This window comes from Xenopus laevis, chromosome 6S (genome assembly GCF_017654675.1).
Source record: "Xenopus laevis strain J_2021 chromosome 6S, Xenopus_laevis_v10.1, whole genome shotgun sequence".
In the NCBI taxonomy this organism is placed as follows: Eukaryota; Metazoa; Chordata; class Amphibia; order Anura; family Pipidae; genus Xenopus; species Xenopus laevis.
Genome location: NC_054382.1, coordinates 7,833,069 through 7,856,445, shown reverse-complemented (window position 1 = coordinate 7,856,445; position 23,377 = coordinate 7,833,069). Strand labels below are relative to the sequence as shown.

General features: G+C 40.4%; 1 protein-coding gene across 2 annotated transcripts in view; it reads left to right on the top strand.

Annotated features, from left to right (window-relative positions):
• The first annotated feature begins 315 nt into the window (after positions 1-315).
• wdr48.S (WD repeat domain 48 S homeolog) overlaps positions 316-23,377 on the top strand; it is a 28,969-nt gene continuing 5,907 nt past the window's right edge. For both annotated transcript variants that reach the window (XM_041567341.1, XM_041567340.1), the window contains exons 1-15: positions 316-471; positions 5,656-5,796; positions 6,702-6,780; positions 8,485-8,567; positions 9,473-9,602; positions 12,302-12,390; positions 13,311-13,412; positions 13,565-13,789; positions 14,138-14,212; positions 15,473-15,575; positions 15,673-15,770; positions 17,350-17,457; positions 20,038-20,134; positions 21,141-21,236; positions 22,451-22,559. In XM_041567341.1, the coding sequence (XP_041423275.1) occupies positions 424-471; positions 5,656-5,796; positions 6,702-6,780; positions 8,485-8,567; positions 9,473-9,602; positions 12,302-12,390; positions 13,311-13,412; positions 13,565-13,789; positions 14,138-14,212; positions 15,473-15,575; positions 15,673-15,770; positions 17,350-17,457; positions 20,038-20,134; positions 21,141-21,236; positions 22,451-22,559 (1,583 nt within the window). In that variant the 5' untranslated portion in view covers positions 316-423. The remainder of the gene's footprint in view (positions 472-5,655; positions 5,797-6,701; positions 6,781-8,484; positions 8,568-9,472; positions 9,603-12,301; positions 12,391-13,310; positions 13,413-13,564; positions 13,790-14,137; positions 14,213-15,472; positions 15,576-15,672; positions 15,771-17,349; positions 17,458-20,037; positions 20,135-21,140; positions 21,237-22,450; positions 22,560-23,377) is intronic.

The following is a 23,377-nucleotide window of genomic DNA, read 5'->3' as shown; positions in this document are numbered from 1 at the left end:
TTACACTATTTTTTTTGACATTATCATTCCTTTAAGACAATAAACAATTAGACAGAGTCAATTACTTTCACAAATAGCAGGAAAATTACTGAAAAGGTTTGATTTTTGCACAGTATATTGAAAATAAGTTACAACGGAATTTCCTTTCATTGCGCTAAATCAAACTAACCGTTTTGGGTGGATATTTGGGTAGAGACAGTATTGTATAAGGGGAGTTTTAGTGAGGGGCTGTAGGACATTTGCAACAGGTAAAAGGGCCCCTGTGAGGTAATACGTTTAGTATAAAAGATGTTTAGCGGAAGCTGCACCTGAGCAACTACTTCGTGTGGGCGGAAGTAAAGTCACTAGCTGGTAAGGGCGGACGTCAAGGAGCCCAGGGGCGCATTGCTCTCCGGAAATGACGACTGAGTGTCAACATGCAAGATGGCGGCACATCACAGGCAGAACACGGCTGGGCGGAGGAAAGTTCAGGTAGGAGCGGTGCTTAGGGACGCACACGGCCCATACCCGCCCTCACATCGTTGGGTGTTAGTGCTTCTTAAACATTGGCGGGTCCCTCACAGTTTTGCTGCTGGGGGGCAGTTGAGGGGCGGAGCCGAGCCTGGTGGGCGTCGCAGGTCCTTGTGCTTCTCTGGAAGCTGCAGTTGTAGTGTAATAATAGTCTGTCCTGCGCTTCCCATTCTCTCAGGGTTCCCTTGTGGCTGGTGAGACTGTAGATACAAGTAATGCCACTATATTGTATTCTTCTCTTATTCTTCTCTCATTATCTGGTGCCACTGCCAGTCCTGAGCTTCTTGCCCCGTGACACTTTGTAACAAATGAGAAATGGGCAACAAACTGACCTAAAGTTCTGCACCTGCCAAATACAGTTGGGTCCATAAATCTTTAGACAGAATTTTTTTCTAATTTTGGTTCTGTACATTCCCACAATGAATTGTAAATAAAACAACTCAGATGCAGTTGAACTGCAGACTTTCAGCTTTAAAGGGGAAGGAAACCTCCTCGGCGCTAACCCCCAGGGCCGCCATTAGAAATCACGGGGCCCCTACAGCAAAATTTTTGGGGCCCCCTGGGCCCTGCCCACACTGACGACCAAGCTCCGCCCCATATCCCGCCCACATCGCAGTTAAAAGACCACACAGACATCAGCGCTAAAAAAGTAACCCCCCCCCCCACACAAATTGTAAAAAGCTATTGATGGTCAGGGCCCCCTTATAAAAAAAATTGGGGCCCCAAAAAAAAAAAAATTAAATTTTTTTTTTTTTTTTTAAAAACATTGGTGGCAGGGGCCCCCTTATAAGTTAAAAAAAACTTGGGGCCCCAACAAAAATAAATGTAAAAAAACTAAAAAATAAACAAACATTGGTGGCAGGGGCCCCCTTATAAGTTAAAAAAAACTTGGGGCCCCAACAAAAATAAATGTAAAAAAACTAAAAAATAAACAAACATTGGTGGCAGGGGCCCCCTTATAAGTTAAAAACAAATTGGGGCCCCAAAAAAAATTGGAAAAAAATTAATTTTTTATTGAAAAAAAAAAAAAACATTGGCGGCAGGGGCCCCCTTATAAGTTAAAAACAAATTGTGGCCCCAAAAAAAAATTTGGAAAAAAAAAAAATTTTTGAAAAAAAAAAAATGGTGGCAGGGGCCCCCTTACAAGTTAAAAAAAAATTGGGGCCCCAAAAAAAAATTTAAAAAAAAATAATTTTTTTTTGAAAAAAAAAACTGGTGGCAGGGGCCCCCTTACAAGTTAAAAAAATTTGGGGCCACCAAAAAGAAAATTAATTTTTTTTTTAAAAAAAAAACCCAAAAAAAACCAATGGTGGCAAGGGGCCCCTTACGAGTTAAAAAAAAAATTGGGGCCCCAAAAACAAAAGTTTTAAAAAAAAGATTGGTGGCAGGGGCCTATAGAATATTAAAATAATACATTGGTGGCCAGGGGATTAAAAAAAAAAAAACACAAACTGGTGTTCAGTAGAATTGAACTCATGGCTTCAGTACTTCAACACCGCCTCCTTTCGTGACTTCGGGTCTTTTCACTGCTTCAGGACTTCAATTTCGGCTGTTTTCGTGACTTCGGGTCTTTGCGCTGCTTCAGGACTTCGGCTTCGGCTGTTTTCGTGACTTCGGGTCTTTTCGGCGCTTCGTGACTTCGGGACTTCGGCTTTTTCCGTGACTTCGGGTCTTTTCGGCGCATCGGCTTCGGCTTTTCGGCACTTCCGCATTCGGCACTGAAGAGGAATGACGTACGGCTCGGGCGCTCGTAAGGGGGGCCCGGATCTTCAAAAAAATGCAGCGCTGCCGGGCCCCCCTTCATGCCCGGGCCCGGTACGCTTGTCCCCCCTGTCCCCCCCTGATGGCGGCCCTGCTAACCCCCCACCCCCCTCCCGTGTATTGCCCCCCTCCCTCCTCCCCCCTGGCCTACCCCTCCCGCTGGGCAAATGCCCCTAACTTGTTACTTACCCTTCTGCGCAGGTCCAGTCCAGGGAGTTCACAGGCGACATCTTCTTCCACGCGATCTTCTTTCTCCTTTGACCGGCGTTTTGGCGCATGCGCAGTAGGAGCATTTCGCCGGTACGGATCTACTGCGCATGCGCCAAAAGTCACGCACATGCGCAGTAGATCGTACCGGCGAAACGATCCTACTGCGCATGCGCCGGTCAAAGCAGGAAGAAGATCGCGTGGAAGAAGATGTCGCCTGTGAACTCCCTGGACTGGACCTGCACAGAAGGGTAAGTAACAAGTTAGGGGCATTTGCCCAGCGGGACAGGTTGGCCAGGGGGGAGGAGGGAGGGGGGGCAATACACGGGTGGGGGGTTAGCGCCGAGGAGGTTTCCTTCCCCTTTAAAGGAGAAGGAAACCCCTGGGGGCAAAACCCCTCCCCCTCCCCTGTGTTGCCCCTCCTCCCCCTACCTGTCCCCCTGGGCAAATGCCCCTAACTTGTTACTCACCCCTCTGCGCAGGTCCTTTCCACGGAGTTCACAGTCGCCATCTTCTCCCACGCGCGTCTTCTTCCTGCTTTGACCGACGTCTTCTGGCCCATGCGCAGTAGGTACAGTTACCGGTACGGCTCTACTGCGCATGCGCCGAATGTCACGAAGTGAAATCGGAAAACTTTGTGACATTCGGCGCATGCGCAGTAGAGCCGTACCGGTAAATGTTCCTACTGCGCATGGGCCAGAAGACGTCGGTCAAAGCAGGAAGAAGACGCGCGTGGGAGAAGATGGCGACTTTGAACTCCGTGGAAAGGACCTGCGCAGAGGGGTGAGTAACAAGTTAGGGGCATTTGCCCAGGGGGACAGGTAGGCAAGGGGGGAGGGGTTTTGCGCCCAGGGGGTTTCCTTCTCCTTTAATTCAGTGGATTGAACCAAAAGATTGCATAAACATGTGACGAACTAAAGCCTTTTTTTTTTTTTTAACAATTCGATCGAATATTAGACATTCAAAAATTTTCTTAAATAACCTCCCAGCTTAATTCGAATTTATTAGAGTAAAAAAAAAAAATTCACATGAATTCGACTTTTGATAAATGTGCCTCCCCGGGATTGCATTCTCCTGTGTTTATATGTATGCACTTGACCCAACACTAGTCCAATGGCGTTCTACCAGTTATTGTGTTGCATTTGTCTGTCTGTGTTGTTAATAACAATAAAAATTTACCTTTAAAAAAAAAAAATGTAGAATTTTCAATTTTTTTTTATGGTTAAAACAGTTACATTCGACTAGGGAATTATCCAAACTCGATTCGAGTTTTTTTCAAAAATTCAAATTCGATTTTCAATATTTATCAAACTCTGGCCCTTTAAGAATTGGAATTCGACTATTCGCCACCTAAAACCTGCCAAATTCATGTATAAGCCAATAGGAGAGGTCCAGGGATCAATTTGGAGATGTTTGTAGCCTTCCTGACATTCGAGTTGTTTTCGGAGAAAAAACTCGAATTGAGTTTTGTATAATTCGAATCGAGTTGATCGGTAAAAATCGTCCAAGTTTTAAAAATGTGATTCATTTTACTAGATTTCGCTCAGTCGTATTCCGAATTCAATCACATTTAAGGGAATGTAAAGGATAAGTAAACCTTTAACATAAGTGAATGTAAAATGGATGAGGGGGCTATTCTAAGCACTTTTGCAATGTACATTTTTCATTGATTTATTTTTATTCCAGGATATTAAAGGAATTGTTCAGTGTAAAAATAAAAACTGGGTAAATAGATAGGTTGTGCAAAATAAAAATTGTTTCTAATATAGTTAGTTAGGCAAAAATGTAATGTATAAAGGCTGGAGTGACTGGATGTGTAACATAATAGCCAGAACATTACTTCCTGCTTTTCAGCTCTCTTGGTTTACACTGACACTGGCTACCAGGCAGTAACCAATCAGAGACTTGAGGGGCAGCATATGGGTCAAATCTGTTTCTTTTGAATCTGAGCTGAATGCTGAGGGTCAATTACAAACTCACTGAACAGAAATGTACCATGTGGCCCCCCTTCAAGTCGCTCACTAACTCAGAGTTAGAGACCTGAAAAGCAGGAAGTTGGATTCTGGCTGTTTTATTAGACTCCAGCCTTTATACATTACATTTTTGGCTAACTAACTATATTAGAAACATTTTTTATTTTGCACAGCCTGTCTATTTACACAGTTTTTATTTTCACACTGAACTGTTCCTTTAAAGGATAAACCTACTGTTAATATGAATGAATTTTGTTATGACAGCACCACCTGCTGTTCAGTTTCCAACTATTATGACCACCAAGTAGTCAAGGAAGAAGAAAGACCACCAAGTAGTCAAGGAAAAAGAAAGAGGCTGCTCTGATGTTATTCTGCTTAGGAAAGATTTGAGAAAGGTTTCTGATTTTTTTTTCTAAGCAGAATAACATCAGAGCAGCCTCTTTCTTTCTCCTGACAACTTCTTCCTTGACTATTTGGGGGTCAGAAAATGACCAGCAGGTGGCGCTGTTGTAAAAAATGTTATTCATATTAACAGTACATGTATCCTTTAATATCTTGGAATTAAAAATAAATAAATGACTGTAAATTACTAAAGTTCTTAGATTAGAATAGCCCCCTCATCGATCTTATATTCACTTATTTTAAAGATTTACTTATTCTTTAAAAAACTTCACATTAATTCGGAATTCAACCCTTCATTAATGTGCCTCTAAGAGGTACATTTATCAAATTTCAAATTCATATTATATTTCTAAAATTCCCCTAAACTCCCATAAATTAAAAATTCGACCAATAGAAATTTATTACAATAGAATTTTTCAACTCGGATGAATTGAAATGAATCGAATTCGATCAAGCTCTGAAAAAAACTCGAATGTCAGGAAGGCTGCAAACAGATCCAAATTGATCCACTCCCGTTGACTTAAACAGCAATTCGGCAGGTTTTAGGTGGTGAATAGTCAAATTTTGAATTCTTAAAGGGCCTCAGTATGATGAATCTCAAAAATCAAACTTTAAAAAAAAAAAAAAAAAAAAAAACTCGAATTGAATTTGAATAACTTGAATTTGACAGTTTTTGACCATAAAAAAAAATCGAAAATTTGAATTTTCAATTTGACCATTAATAAATCTGTCCCTATATGTTGTAATCATTAGACTTTTTGCGGTCTATATTATCTGTTTGATTTTTTTGTGTCTGCCCCAGGTATCGTATGTAATCAGAGATGAAGTGGAGAAGTACAATCGCAATGGGGTGAACGCTCTGCAGCTGGATCCTGCGCTGAACAGGCTCTTCACAGCGGGCCGGGATTCTATCATCAGGATATGGAATGTGAACCAGCACAAGGTTAATCATCACTCACATAAACTCATCAGGATCTGGGGAAGCATGGGCAGAGAACATTCTCCGTTATTTGCATGTGCTTTTTAAAGGGTTTCCTGTACTAAGTAATTCACTGTAACGTCAGTCATTAGAATAACGATGACTGATGCAGCCGTTCCTTTGTATTGGCCGTTCCTTTGTATTGTCTGCATGTCTCATAGCTTTGATGTTTGCTTATGGAAACCGGCTCTCCGTTATTAGGATCAATAACATGGATCAGTCGCTTGGCTCCTCAGACTGAATGTGTTGGAAGCTTTGAATTGCTACAGAGCACTATGTCTTATTGGCAGATTTCTGCCTTTATGTCTGCTTGTTGGATGTCTACTTCCGTTGATGTGTGTACACAGATATAAGTGGGCCTGGCTCCCATAGATTGGCCAATAAGCTGCCTACTTGGTCTGCAGGGGCAAAGTCGGCACCTTTTATCAGTGTATGGCCCCTATATTTTCACTTTAAAGGATAAGTAAACCTTAAAAATAAGTGAATGTAAAATTGATGATCAGCTGCAAGTGAATGTATTCTTCTTCACTAGGATCCTCCGTTAGTTTGTAGGCGTGCAATAGAAGAGAGAAATAAATGTATTGCCATGGATCCCATGTTGCGTTATGCAGAAAGGGCCTTTCTCTGACTGTGTGCCGACTGCTTGAAAAAGCAAATCACAAACCAAAGTATAAATTGAATTATATAAAGAATCCCTGTTGGTATATACTCAGTAAAATGCGCCTTACTATAGCAGTGCTGCTCCTGAGATTTATTTATGATGCTTTAGTGTTCAGTACAAAAAAAAGTTTCTCTAGGTACTATCATATTTGTCTCTCTGTTTCTATTTCATCCTGCTTGACGCTGTTCTATTTCTAATTAAATTTTAGCAAGATCCGTATATTGCATCTATGGAACACCACACCGACTGGGTCAACGACATTGTCCTCTGCTGCAATGGCAAAACGTGTAAGTATTTTTGATTTTCGTCAAATTCAAGTACTGGTGTGTAGGTGCATCTCAGGTCATTTTGCCTGGTCATGTGATTTCAGAAGAGCCAGAAAGACGTTCCATCCTAAAGTGCTGACAGGCTATTTCTCCTACTCAATGAATGTGTCTCAGTGGGACCTGGATTTTACTATTGAGTGTTTGTTGTTCTTAGATCTACCAGGCAGCTGTTATCTTTGTTAGGGAGCTGCTATCTGGTTACCTTCCTATTGTTCTGTTGTAAGGAGGGTGGCCCAGCGACAAATCTCTTGTTCGGGCAATGCCTTCCCGCCGGCAAAAATGTAAATCACCAGCAGGATGTGGTACTGTACGTATCGCTTCGTTTTCCGAAGTCGCCCAAAGTTGCCTCACAGGAAACTTCGGGTGACTTCAAAAAGCCGAAGCGATCAGAGTGCCATCTCGCTGGCAATTCACATTCTTACTGCCGGCAAGGCATTGCTGGGAGATTAATTGCCTGAAGATAAGGAGATTTGTCGCTGAGCGACTAATCTCACCCAAATCTTACCGTGTGCCACCAGCCTTAGGCTGCTGGGGGGAAGGGGAGGCGGGTGATATCACTCCAACTTGCAGTACAGCAGTAAAGAGTGACTGAAGTTTATCAGAGCACAAGTCACATGACTGGGGCAGCTGGGAAACTGCCAATATGTCTAGCCCCATGTCAGATTTCAAAATTAAATGGATTTCAGTGCAGAATTCTGCTGGAGCAGCACTATTCACTTTAAAAATGTGTTTTCCCATGACTGTATCCTTTTAAAGGAATTGTTGAGTGTAAAAATAAAAACTGGGTAAATAGACAGACTGTGCAAAATAAAAAATGTTTCTAATATAGTTAGTTAGCCAGAAATGTAATGTATAAAGGCTGGAGTGATTGGATGTGTAACATAATAGCCAGAACACTACTTCCTGTTTTTTAGCTCTCTTGGTTTACACTGACTGGTTATCAGAGACTTGAGGGAGGCCACATGGGTCATATCTGTTGCTTTTGAATCTGAACTGAATGCTGAGGATCAATTGCAAATTCGCTGAACAGTTATGTCCCATGTGGCCCCCCTTATAGTCACTGACTAACTCAGAGTTAGAGAGCTGAAAAGCAGGAAGTAGTGTTCTGGCTATTATGTTACACATCCAGTCACTCCGGCCTTTATACATTACATTTTCAGCTAACTAATTATATTAGAAACATGTTTTATTTTGCACAGCCTATTTATTTACACAGTTTTTATTTTCACACTGAACTGTTCCTTTAAGCTGTAGTACAGGGATGCTCTGCCTCTAACAACTGCAGGCAGCATATGGCTATAATAACAGTTTTAGTTGTGTGTATTCAACCATTTGAGGCATAGCCTTCATTTTTTGGGTAAGGTTCCCATTTGCAGGAGACAGAAACTAAAAAAAGCTATTAGACCCCTAACTTCTGGGATTTACTTGAGCATCCCTCTGGGAAAGCCAGCTAGAGCTCCCTCCCCTTGGTATACTGATCTGGACCACAGTACTGTCACATACCACCCTGGAAAATGGGTTTTTGAGTGTTTTCCACTTCCAGGTTGCTTTGTTATTAATTGAACCGGTTTAATCATGTAGTACTTGCCCTTCACGTGAATATTGCTTTACTGAATACCTGCTGACACTTAAAAAATGTAAATCCAAGGAATTCTCTCCTTTCAGTAATCTCTGCATCTTCGGATACTACTGTTAAAGTATGGAATGCACACAAGGGGTTTTGTATGTCAACCTTAAGGACACACAAGGTAAGATGTATGTATTGACTTTCCTCTATAAATGACATGCAAAGAGTGCAGTCTTAAATGAGAACAAAACCCTAAAAACAAATATTGTTATATACTGAACTTATTGCACGAGGCTAAAGTTTGAGCTTGTCAATAGCAGCAATGATCCAGGACTTCAAACTTGTCACAGGGGGTCACCATCTTGGAAAGTGTCTGTGACACTCACATGCTCAGTGGGCTCTGATTGGCTGTTGAGAAGCTAAGCTTAGGGCTCGTCACTAATTATCCAGCAGAAAATGAGCTTCCCTGGCTGTAATATAAGCTGATGCTACAGGTTTGCTGATTATTCAATTCTGATGCTAATTGCACTGGTTTCTGTGCTGCCATGTAGTAATTATGTGTATTAATTACTAATCAGCCTTATATTGTGACATTTCTATTCTATGTGTACTGTATATTGTGAGTGGCTCCCTAAGCTCAGTAAGTGACAGCAGCACCGAGCATGTGCAGTGAATCAGCAGAAAAGAAGATGGGGAGCTACTGGGGCATCTTTGGAGACACAGATCTTTACTGCTAAAGGGCTGTGGTTGCCTTGAGCTGGTACAGAAGCACAAAACATCATGTATAACATTTCTAGCTACTTCTTTAGTTACGCTTTACTTCTCCTTTTAAATATGAAGTTCCTTTATTGATTACGTTTATTGTGCTGCCAAATAGACACGGAAGTGTTATAAATTAAATAACTGCTCAAATCTTTAAAGTTCCACACAGGTGTTTATTCAGCCTTTTGAGGCAAAGCTGTAATGTCTTGGGTAAAGAAGTAGCTTAAATGTGCTGCAACTTTTCACAGTAGGAATTCAGATGTTAACTTTATTTTGAATGTGCTGACCCTGTTTCTCATGTACATGTTCTCGTTGATACTGCAGGACTATGTGAAAGCTTTGGCTTATGCAAAAGATAAAGAACTGGTGGCGTCTGCAGGATTGGACAGGCAGATATTTCTCTGGGATGTAAATACTCTCACCGCACTGACTGCCTCCAACAATACAGTCACCAGTAAGTAAGAGTCTCCATCTGGCTGTACAGGAAATGATCGTATTTAGGAGAGCTTAACCCTCGTTAATAATACCTGTGTAGGTTTCAAGTGCTAATACGTGAAGACCCTCAGCTGCTTTGGGTCAACGGATACATCCAGAAGAAGAAATCCTGTTGATGCAAAAATCTTTAGTGACTTATTTAGCCCATACACATACAAAACAAGTAGGGATGCACCGAATACACACTTTTGGATTCGGCCGAATACTGAATCTAAATTTGCACATGCAAATTAGGGATGGGAAGGGGAAAACATTTTTTACTTCCTTGTTTTGCGACAAAAAGTCATGTGATTTCCCTCCTTGTCCTAATTTGCTTATGCAAAGTATGGGCGGGGAGGAAAATATGGACATTTGGATTCAGTTCGGCCAGGCAGAAGGATTTGGCTGAATCCAAATCCTGCTGAAAAAGGCAGAATTCTGACTGAATCCCGAACCGAATCCTGGATTCGGTGCATCCCTTAAAACAAGGGCAATGTCGTAATCCCTTCTGGACCCTTTATCAAGCCTAAAGTGAATGCTTCCACCAGAAAAATATATGGGGCTATATTTATCAATATAGAGATCTCCCCAGTCCTCTAGAGTGAAATTCTGCCACTCCCCATTCATTTCTATGGGATTTCTAAAAGAGTATTTATCAATGAGTGAAAGTTCACCCTTAGATAAATATGCCTTTCAAAATCCCATAGAAATGAATGGAGAGTGGCAGAATTTCACTCTTGAGGACTGTGGCGATTTCTATATTGATAAATATACCCCATAGGGTGCTGTAGGGGTGTAGCTACAAACTTCTCCCCTTTTCAGTGACCTCATTAATTAGCATAGAGCATGTATTCATTAACACATGGTAATTGTCTGTCCAATGATCAGTCCATATTTATATCAGTCCCTTTTGGTGAAAAATTCAGAAAGTTAATTCATTATAAACTGATGTCATATTACCTAAGACATTGTCACGATTTATACTGCACACGGTACTTAGTCACATACCTTTGTGCACATTACGCAGGCAGCGTATTCTCTGAAGATCAGCTAGTAACCTTAAAGGAGAAGGAAAGGCTAGAATTAAGTAAGCTTTGTCAGAAAGGTCTATATAAATACACCAGTAAACCCTCAAAGTAATGCTGCTCTGAGTCCTCTGTCAAAAGAAACACTGCATTTCTTTCCTTCTATTGTGTACTCATGGGCTTCTGTATCAGACTTCCTGTTTTCAGCTTAAACCTCCAGGGCTAGGGCTTGAGCATGCTCAGTTTGCTCCTCTCTCCCCCCTCCTTTTTCCCCCTGCCCTACTCTCCTCCCTGCTGTAATCTGAGCCCAGAGCTATAAATGATCATGGATAGCAAGCTAATATGGCAGCTGCTATTCTAAACAAACAGATAACTTCTAGAGCGGTTTACTCATGTATGGCAAAGCATTCTGCAGAATAAATATAGTGTTATAGCTTGCACTATTGGCAATAAACTGCTTCTGTAGCTTTCTCTCCTTTAAAAGAGTAAAGAATTTGTGAATAATACTAAACATGAAAATAATCCTGTGCAGTCCTATTACAGTTATGTTCCCTTTAATTCCTTTTCTGCTATGTGCACACAAAAAAAAATCTTCTTATGCACACATTTTAAACGTGTGTGTGAACAGATTTTAATAACTGTCTGCTCCGGTCAGAATTAATACAAAATGTTATGTTTTCAGACAAAATTCTTTGTGCTCACCACAATTTGTTTGCCCCCACACAAGCGCACACCTTAGAGGAAACACTGATCACATGATGTCAAATCATATAAGTAAATCTTCTTGCAGCAACACTTTCACCAGTAAGAATCTTTATAGCGGCACAGGAACTGATTGTCTATAATTATTAGGGGAATGACATGCTGGACATATTCTTGTGCTTTTTATTTTTTTATTTTTTTTTGTTTTCACGCTCCATGAGTGGGGGGCCAAAATACTAGATATCGGCCCCTATTTAAAGTAAAAGGTGTTAGTAGTGGCTGGTATGTGCTAGGCCACCAGATAACGTATTCCCATTCACTTTGTGGGGGCAATGTCTAGTGATTTTTTTCCTCCTCCAATCTGCCCCACACACGCAGGGAGTAAAATTTAAATTGCCCAGTGTGCAATTGCTGTATAGCAAGCGGTAGTGGCACAACAATTTAAACCTTCTACTACAATGATATTAAATCAGCTAACAGCAACATCTTAACAGGTATAGAATTCATCATCCGGAAACCCGTTATCCAGAAAGTTCCAAATTACAGAAAGGCCGTCTCCCATATAACCTCCATGACCAGGGGCAGCTGGGAAACTGACAATATGTCTAGCCCCATGTCAGATTTCAAAATTAAATATAAAAAAATCTGTTTGCTCTTTTGAGAAATGGATTTCAGTGCAGAATTCTGCTGGAGTAGCACTATTAACTGATGCCTTTTGAAAAAAAAAAAAAACATGTTTTCCGATGACAGGATCCCTTTAAGGTATGAAGATCCAATTTACGGAAAGACCTGTTATCCCTAGGTCCTGAGCATTCTGAATAACGGGTCCCAAACCTGTATCACTCTGGCTAGCATTAAATAATACAGTAGTCTAATTTACTGAATGCAGCTTATCCAGAAAATCATTCAATACATGGTACCTTTAATGTTTGTTTTTGTTTTTTCAACTTAGCTTCCTCTTTGAGTGGAAACAAAGATTCAATCTACAGCCTTGCGATGAACCAGATGGGAACAGTAATTGTCTCTGGGTCTACAGAAAAGGTAGGCATCTTGTTCTACTGCATCCAGTGTACAAATTTTAACCATTTTTTGTGATGGAGACAGCCTTCATGATTCTGGCTGCTAGAAATAAACTTCAGTAGGTTTCCATTTGGCCATAGACAGGTTTTTTTAAGGGCCTGGAATATTTTTTTATAATTGATCAGACTTTTAATCACACTAACCCCTCATTTGTCCATTTTATACACTCGCAAAAATAACATACATGCAGCTTATTGTCCTGTTTGTGGACATGCTGCCCAACTTGTTTATGGCAGAAAAATCATCTAGATTTCTATTGGGCAGGTTAGAAAATAACACCAGACAAGGAGCCCCTGTATCATTATGATGCAATCCCTGTACTGGGGGCCAAAAGTCAAATCAGCCCTGTTTGGCCCAGAGTAGAGTCCTGCGTGGGTCCAATATTTGAGACCCCAACCCGCAATTTGACCCGCATGTTCTCGTTTCACGACCCACAATAGGCCAACTAACCTTCCGACCCGGGGGACATGCGAAACCAGAAGTGACGTCACTCTGGTGCGGAATCTTCCCCAAAAAATGTAGAGACTGGAAGAACCACAAGGGTGGGTGGGATCAAGCCTGCACCTTTGTTGGGTACTCAGCCGGGTTACCCATGAACTGCCCGCACGGCCAAGGAATCTTTTTGCCAAAATCCCGAACCACTTTGCCAGTATTCCGCAGGTACCCGACCATGATGCAGGACTATAGCCCAGAGCATGAGTGACCAAACGATGCAAAAATCCACTCGTTTGGCAACTTCGGCAGAAGAACAGATGCTCTGCAGTATACCCAGATTTAGTCAGACACACTTGCACTAATTCGCACTTCATTCTCAACCTCGTGCATCACATTTTCTCATTAAGATGTTCTGTCACTGTGTGAAATCTGCCTTTGTTTCACAGGTCTTGAGAGTCTGGGATCCACGAACTTGCCAAAAGCTGATGAAGCTGAAAGGACACACGGACAATGTGAAAGCTCTGCTGTTAAACCGAGATGGAACTCAGGTAATTACTGTCTTGTCCAAAAATAAAATCACAAATTGCAAAAATTTAAAATGAGAGAAAAAGGAAAAAAGGATTTAAATGCTGAAGCCTGATTCAGTGCTTGCTCAAGGAAACAGACTTGTTTCATATGTTAATTCATTCTACTTGTTCAGTGTCTCTCAGGCAGCTCCGATGGAACAATCCGACTGTGGTCTCTGGGTCAACAAAGGTGTATAGCCACCTACCGCGTCCATGATGAAGGGGTTTGGGCTCTCCAGGTCAACGAAGGCTTCACACATGTCTATTCAGGAGGAAGGGACCGGAAGATCTATTGTACAGACCTACGGAATCCTGATATTCGCTTGCTTATATGTGAAGAGAAAGCGCCAGTTCTAAAGGTGAATTTGCTTGTTGATTTTTGCCTAGAGCTGAATGAAAATAGCCTACATAATCCTCTAATATTGCTGGATTACAATTGCACACATACATTGAAACTGAGAGTTAGGACCCCAATAAAATCCCTTCTATTCTCAGCAGCCACTGAGTCTGTCATTAGATTTATTTGTCTAGTTCAGTAGCAGATGGATCAGTTTAGAATGACTTTTATAACTGTAAATTAAACCTTCTAAACAGGAATTTATATTTAACTAAAACTTTAATTGTGAGATTTATTTCTGTCTGATCCTATCTGATTTTTGTCATTAAACCGGTGATTTTAAATGTTTGATTTCTTTATTTTTTTGCAGATGGAGCTGGATAGGTCAGCAGACCCTCCCGTGGCACTTTGGGTGTCAACAACTAAATCCTCTGTGAATAAATGGGTAAGAATATCTTCTCCAAAAAAAAAATGAATTGTTTGCGTATTTAATACTTTAATGTTAAGACATAAAAACTGGCATGAATAACCTTCTTTCCTCTTCTTGCTTTAGTTTATCCATTAATCATTCTCCATCTCTTTAATGACCATTCAAAACCATTACAGGAGTGTAAACTGATGCAATATATTTATATGCATGTGATTAAAGGGGAACTCCACCCAGATTCTGTTTTATTTTTCTTAAAGGGCACCAATCATGATCAAAATCATTTACTAAGTAAATACACTGTGAAAGTTCAAGAAATCCGATTTTTAAAACAGTTAGAATTGTTTGTATAATGTAAATGATCAGCTCACTATTCCTTCTGCAAGATCTCCCCTATCTCCACTGCAGTTCTAGCTGAGGCAGCCATCTTGGATTTTACTGGCTCCTCCTACCTATATCTTCCCATATAACAGCAGCTCTGAAATGCTTATCGACCCTTCTAAGCTATTCTCAAATCAGCCAAACCTGTGTGTTAGTTGCTGTTCAGTAGTGCTGCCACCTGCTGGAAGTTAGTGTGTGCCCTTCATTTGCATAATGACTTTACCAGCAGGGGACAAGATAGGGAAATCTCCTGATACTTCTTGTGGAGGAGTTTACTTAAACAAGGCATTCTGGGTAGAATACTCAAAGCAGTGTTACAATCTGAGCATGCTCCTGAAATCTGCATATTATAGTCTCTGTTATAGTCACAGTATGGCCTCCCTCAGTGAAAGAACCCATTTGACAAAGTAAGGGATTTTTTTAAAACCTGTAGTTTTTTCCAAAAACTATATATGTAGTTTGATTAAACGTGTTTAGCTTGTACTGGTCAGATTGTTAATGTGTTTGATTTTGGCTGTGATAGGTGCCCTTTAACAAAAGAAATTGCAATGCTAAGCAACTTTTCTTCATTATAGAAACTTTTCAGTTTCCTTAAAGTCATTAATTGCAGTTGATGCTGCTGTTTGTCTCTTCCATTTATGTTCTCTGGTTATGACCATTGGACAATGTAGTAGAAACTAGTTCTCCTCAAGGTAGGCTAACCAGGTGGCTTCAGCAGAACCAGTAGTGCAGTCTTTGTTCAATAGCAATAACATTTACAAACAACTTTGAAACCAATAAACTTTTTTTTTTTTAATTGATGTACATTAAAAAGTTGCTTAGACTTTTTAGGACGAATACCCCTTTAAATACAATTCTAAACCCAAACCAGTTCATCCTGACATAGTTTTGTTTTAGCCTATCAAAGGTATCCTGAACTTCAGAACATCTGGAGATTATGAGAATGACTGCAGCACACCACTCAGCCCTATTTGCTCCCAGCCTGACCAGACTATTAAAGGTAACACTGCTAGATTCATTTCATTATACGTTATTTATGTTAATTGTGTATGTTTGGCAGCGTCTCTTAATTAGACTTTAATGTTTTCTTTTCCTAGGGGGGGCTAGCATCATCCAGTGCAATATTCTCAATGATAAAAGGCACATATTAACCAAAGACACTAATAACAATGTGGCTTATTGGGATGTTTTAAAGGTAAGATGCAGCCTTACCCTGTCTTTCCTTAGAGAGGTGTTTTAGTTTAATGTTTTAATTTAAAGGGATACTGTCATGGGGGAAAAAGTTTTTTTTTTTTTCAAAACGCATCAGTTAATAATAGTGCTGCTCCAGCAGAATTCTGCACTAAAATCCAATTATCAAAAGAGCAAACAGATTTTTTTTATATTTAATTTTGAAATCTGACATGGGGCTAGAATTATTGTCAGTTTCCCAGCTGCCTCCAGTCATGTGACTTGTGCTCTTATAAACTTCAGTCACTCTTTACTGCTGTACTGCAAGTTGGAGTGATATCACCCCCTCCCTTTCCTCCCAGCAGCCTAACAACAGAACAATGGGAAAGTAACCAGATAGCAGCTCCCTAAAACAAAATGACAGCTGCCTGGTAGATCTAAGAACAGCACTCAATAGTAAAATCCAGGTCCCACTGCGACACATTCAGTTACATTGAGTAGGAGAAACAGCCTGCCAGAAAGCAGTTCCATCCTAAAGTGCTGGCTCTTTTTGAAAGCACATGACCAGACAAAATGACCTGAGATGCACCTACACACCAATTTAAAAATACACTTGCTGGTTCAAGAATGAAATTTTATATTGTAGAGTGAATTATTTGCAGTGTACAGAGTGTATTTTAGAAATAAAAACATCATAAAAATCATGACAGACTCCCTTTAAGCACTCCGTTTATGATTAGCCGCTGACATGAAATGCGTCAGACTTTTCTGCTTCTCTTGCTCATTGGTTGCTACAGATTTAACCTTTAATAATGGCTCTTGCATGTGTCCACTTTTTTGAACTCTAGCACTACAAGGGGGCTTTATTACGGAGGTAACAGGCATAACATGTTCAACAGGTTGTAACATGCAGGTGTAAAAAAAAATCAAATTCTGAAAAACCTTTCCTACCTGCTGCCATTTCCCACTGATATTGGAAACCCCTTATGGCAGTTGCTGCTGGCGGCAGGTAGGGAATTGCCCAGGAGCGTGTGCAGTGTTGGACTGGCCTGCAGAGGTACCAGGAAAACTCCCTGTGGGTCCAGGTGTTAGTGTTGGTTTCCTGCCTATACCATGGGCCCTCCTGATTTTTATATGAGAACAAAGAGGAGAAATGGAAGGAAGGATACGGGATAGTAGTAATAAAAAGAATAAAGTAAGTGAAGAGCGAACCAAAATTGTTTTGAGGGTTCCTGCAGTCTAAGGTTTTCTGGTAGACCCCTGGCACCCCAGTCTGAAACTGAAGTCATGCTCCACAAGTCCTAAAGGCGTATAGAGGTTTTCAAGGTATGTTATCAGATCAGGTACAACAGATGCTTTAGGTACACAGGTTATGTTGTCATCATTGCTAAGTTTCATGGGGGACATCACTGGCCTGTTCTAAAACCTGCAAACTGACAGATTAGATACAGCCTCACTGATTGACCTCATCGATTGACCTCATCCAGTTTGTTTTTCTCCTTAACTCAGGTTGGTTTGTTTTGGTCCAGAAAATCTTATCTTGCCTTCCCAGAATCCAATCCGACTGTCCATTTAAGACCTTTTTTTTTCTTTTTTTTTTGTAGGCTTGCAAAGTCGAAGATCTGGGAAAAGTAGATTTTGAAGAAGAAATAAAGAAAAAATTTAAGATGGTTTATGTACCAAATTGGTTCTCAGTTGATCTGAAGACTGGAGTAAGTGCATATGTAATCTTTATTCTTTGTATCTGGTTTTTTTTTTGTTTTTTTAATAATAAGTCAGATCCCCACTGGGCTAGTGAATTAAATGGCAAACCTTCTCCATATTGAATCCTGAGTGTAAGATACTTTATATATAATATTTAATATGCTCAAAATCAAAAACACATGCAGCCTATATTTTGTTTCTTTCCGTGTATCAAGCCTTGCTAGTAAAATGATTACTAAATGGGAATTATACAGTACTTTTATACAGTTCTCATTGCCTTATGCTGGGAGATCTGAGCCAATTATCCAATAATCAGTGAACTAACGCTGGCGAAAGAGTACAACTATAGAAAAGGAAATACAAAACGATGTAGTATTTATGTTTAAACGTAATCACCACTTGTGCTACTTAAGGGGGAACTATCGCGAAACTTAAAATTTAATATAAGCTTCCTCTTATTGAAATAAGAAGCTTTCTGATTACAATAAATTAAATATTCTGCATTGTTTCTGAAATAACCAAGTTTATCTTCACTATTCTTCTCCCAGCATCTGTTTCTCTTCATTCTGTCTTCATGCAGCAGTTGGGTGTCAGATGAATGATCCAATCTATTTTATAGGGGGCTCCGTTCCTATCAAATGAATTAGAGCTCACTCAAATAACCGATTCCAGTACTGCACTTACAATTGTGTAAAAAAAATTTATGCTTCACAGTTAGAGGTTGGGCATTAAGATTTCTCGCTTGTGGTGATTCAGTAGCCGGCAATTCCTTTCACCCACTTTCCTGCTCCCGGGAGTGACGTTCTGGCGTGACGCATTTCGCTGTCAATCGGCTTCCTCAGAGGCATGATTCCACTCCGTCTATTGACATATTTATGCCCGTTTCAGTCGGTGCTTACTGGTGCCCTCTCTAGTCATTTGAGGCAGTATACAAACTGAAACACTAATGAAGCAGACACTCAATACAGACTGAACACTAATGAAGCAGGCACTCGATACAGACTGAACACTAATAAAGCCGGCACTCAGTACAGACTGAAACACTAATAAAGAAGACACTCAGTACAGACTGAAACACTAAGCAGACACTCAGTACAGACTGAAACACTAAGCAGACACTCAGTACAGACTGAAACACTAAGCAGACACTCAGTACAGACTGAAACACTAAGCAGGCACTCAATACAGACTGAAACACTAATGAAGCAGACACTCAGTACAGACTGAAACACTAATGAAGCAGACACTCAGTACAGACTGAAATACTAATTAAGCAGACACTCAGTACAGACTGAAACACTAAGCAGGCACTCAATACAGACTGAACACTAATAAAGCCGGCACTCAGTACAGACTGAAACACTAATAAAGAAGACACTCGGTACAGACTGAAACACTAAGCAGACACTCAGTACAGACTGAAACACTAAGCAGGCACTCAATATAGACTGAAACACTAATGAAGCAGACACTCAGTACAGACTGAAACACTAATGAAGCAGACACTCAGTACAGACTGAAACACTAATGAAGCAGACACTCAGTACCGACTGAAACACTAAGCAGACACTCAGTACAGACTGAAACACTAAGCAGACACTCAATACAGACTGAACACTAATGAAGTAGACACTCAATACAGACTGAAACACTAAGCAGACACTCAGTACAGACTGAAATACTAAGCAGACACTCAGTACAGACTGAAACACTAAGCAGGCACTCAGTACAGACTGAAACACTAAGCAGACACTCAATACAGACTGAACACTAATGAAGTAGACACTCAATACAGACTGAAACACTAATGAAGCAGACACTCAATACAGACTGAAACACTAATGAAGTAGACACTCAATACAGACTGAAACACTAATGAAGCAGACACTCAGTACAGACTGAAACACTAAGCAGACACTCAATACAGACTGAAACACTAATGAAGCAGACACTCAATACAGACTGAAACACTAATGAAGCAGACACTCAATACAGACTGAAACACTAATGAAGCAGACACTCAATACAGACTGAAACACTAATGAAGCAGACACTCAATACAGACTGAAACACTAATGAAGCAGACACTCAATACAGACTGAAACACTAATGAAGCAGACACTCAATACAGACTGAAACACTAATGAAGCAGACACTCAATACAGACTGAAACACTAATGAAGCAGACACTCAATACAGACTGAAACACTAATGAAGCAGACACTCAATACAGACTGAAACACTAATGAAGCAGACACTCAATACAGACTGAAACACTAATGAAGCAGACACTCAATACAGACTGAAACACTAATGAAGCAGACACTCAATACAGACTGAAACACTAATGAAGCAGACACTCAATACAGACTGAAACACTAATGAAGCAGACACTCAATACAGACTGAAACACTAATGAAGCAGACACTCAATACAGACTGAAACACTAATGAAGCAGACACTCAATACAGACTGAAACACTGGGCCTGATAACATTGGTGGGGCAGGAGAGGGCCTTATGCTCATGTCTAGTACTTCTCTTTCTGGGGGAATCTGCTCAATGTAAGCCTTGCTCTTTTACTTGTCAGATGCTGACGATAACACTAGATGAAAGTGATTGCTTTGCTGCATGGGTTTCTGCCAAGGATGCTGGATTCAGCAGTTCGGATGGATCTGACCCAAAATGTGAGATCCAAGTTCAAATTGTTTATCAATTTACAAATGTTCTTTTGTAATCTTTGCCGATATCTTTATTCTTACTGTTGTGATATCTCTCGTTTCATCTCTGATGCTGTTATTTAGTTTACTCTTCTCTGATACCTGGGGTGGCCATACACTCTACAATTACTTTCTTTCCCACAACCATTGGTCGTATGAAAGATCTGTCATCCACTCTGCTAACGTTAAGAGCTGAATCATCAGATGTGCAGGAAAAAAACAAAAATAATTCTTTAGCTCTTTTTGATGATTCAGCATTTACGTTACGCTGTTTGGGAACCTTTAAAGGTGCCCCATCAAAATTTTCAGTCCTGCCCGATCAACGAGACGACCAATAGCCATGGATTTTTACCGATATCGGTTGCCCTGTCTCCCACCATACATGCAATGATCTTTTGTACATAATTAATCGGTGCGTCTATGGCCACCTTAGTGTAACTGTAACTTGCAGTATTTCACAATCCCCCAATGCTGATCAGTTGCTTGTAAATAGCATTCCGGCGTCGATAGATAATCTATATCAGTTCAGGCGTTTTACAGGTACCATTTACCCATCACTAGGGTATATCTACTAATACTGCCTAACAGGTGGCTTTAACTATTCATCTGCAGGTAGAAAGATGTGAGAAAGGTTGCTAATTGTTTTCCTAAGCAGAAGAACATCAGAACAGTCTTTTTCTTTCTCCTGACAACTTCTTCCTTGACTACTTGGTGGTCAGACTGGTGGGAAAATGACCAGCAGGTGGCGCTGTTGTAACTAAATTCATTCATATTAACAGTACATGTATCCTTTAATATCTTGGAATAAAAACAAATAGTTATACAAAATTTCTTAGAATAGCCCCCTCATCAATTTTACATTCACTTATTTTAAAGGTTTACTTATCCTTTAAGTACAATTTCTAATGAGATTACTTTAATCAGGATCTGAAGACTTCACACATCACACTGTTCTTATTGTATAATTTTACAGTGAATCTTGGAGGTCTCTTGCTACAAGCACTGCTGGAGTTTTGGCCCAGAACCCACATTAATCCCATGGAAGAAGAGGAAAATGAAGTAAATCATGGTAATGAGTTTGATATTTTAAGGGGGACTGAAACAGGACATGGGGCAGGCAGGGTACCTATCTGAGATGCTGTCAAAAAGGATCTAAGCAAAAGTAAAAGTTTTGTATGCAGCCTACTGATCTCATTACAATGCTGAGATGTTTGATGCTGGGGAAAATCAGGCCAAAGCTGTGCACTTTCTCCATGTTGATTAGTTGGGGGGTCTCTGCAAATATAAACTTTATTGTATGGATGCACTGAATCCACTATTTTGGATTCGGCCGAACCCCCGATTCCTTCGTGAAAGATTAGGCCGAATAGCGAAACGAATCTGAATTATAATTTGCATATGCAAGTTAAGGGTGGGTAGGGGGAAACCATTTTTTTACTTCCTTGTTATGTGACAAAAAGTCAAGCGATTTCCCTCCCCTACCCTAATTTGGCCGGGCAGAAGGATGCGGCCGAATCCTTCTGAGAATAACCGAATCCTGGATTCGGTGCATCCCTACTTTATTGTGATTGGTTGCTGACCATATTGGACGAGTCCTAATTACATTATTTGTGAATTTGGGGCACACTACCAGTGAGCATCGCAACTCATCCAAACAACTAGAAAATATGCTGGGGGTCATTTAGGGCTCTTGCAGACGAGCGTTTTTACCTGTGCTCCACTGCGTTCCGTTTTTCTGCGTTCAGCCGCAGGGGAGTGCAGGGATAGACGCATTACATTTTTTCCAATGGGGCTGTACTCACACAGGCGCGTGTAGGCGCCGAACGCAGGAAAAATGCAGCATGTTGCGTCTCAACCTGCGTTCGGCGCCTACACGCGCCTGTGTGAGTACAGCCCCATTGGAAAAAATGTAATTTGTCTATCCCTGCGGCTGAACGCATCAAAACGGAACGCAGGGGAGCGCAGGTAAAAACGCTCCTCTGTAAGAGCCCTTATAAGCAAGTTTGCCCATGGGCATTATTCTATGGTAACCAATCAAATTGTTGCATTCATTGTTCTACCTGCAGCTGGCTGAAAAAAAATATCCAATCACTAACCCATAGTTACTATGAGTTACTGCCCACAGTAAAATTACCCAGTGTTGATAAATTAACCCTACTTTGGCTAATGGGGCGTATTGTCCACTACTGTTCCCAGGCAAAAGGAAGCAGTGTGTCTATGGGACACCCACGTTACCTATTTAGGCCTGGACCCACCTATTCAGCTTCTTTTCTTTTTGGTTAGTGGCAAATGGTGAGCAAGAAAACCGGATACAGAAAGGCAATGGGTATTTCCAAGTGCCCCCACATACACCAGTTATCTTTGGTGAAGCTGGAGGCCGCACCCTTTTCAGGTAAAACATCACAATAATACATTTGAACATTTTTGGGTTTCCCACCCATGGGTTGAGAATCTCTGATATTAGAAGGTTTAATCGCCCAGGGATCTGTTACATATTCAAGTTTTACATCAATCTGCGCTAAACTTATATGTACAATTAATCAGTGTGTTCTGGATAAACTGCGACTTTCCCCAGTAATATTAACGAATTCAATAGAATATATACTATATACAAACTCAAACAATACAATGTGCCATTTACCAGGTTAGCTCTCTTTTATATCAGAACACCACACATTAATAATAAAAGTCAATTCCCAATAAAATAGATATTTTTAGGGTGAACATTTAACAATACTAATGAGACATTACTATGAAACCCAGTATACTAAAAGACTATGCAACAGTATTTCTCTTAATATTATCAGGACAGAATAAAAACAATTGCACAATCACAGCTTTTATAATGTAGATTTCCTGTACATAGAACTTAGTGACATAAAACACTTTTAATATCTATATAGAGAGAGCGATTAAATTCTGTGTATCCACGGAGCTTGTGTCTATATACAGTGGTGTGAAAAACTATTTGCCCCCTTCCTGATTTCTTATTCTTTTGCATGTTTGTCACACTTAAATGTTTCTGCTCATCAAAAACCGTTAACTATTAGTCAAAGATAACATAATTGAACCCAAAATGCAGTTTTTAAATGAAGGTTTACGTTAAGGGAGAAAAAAAAACTCCAAATCTACATGGGCCTGTGTGAAAAAGTGATTGCCCCCCTTGTTAAAAAATAACTTAACTGTGGTTTATCACACCTGAGTTCAATT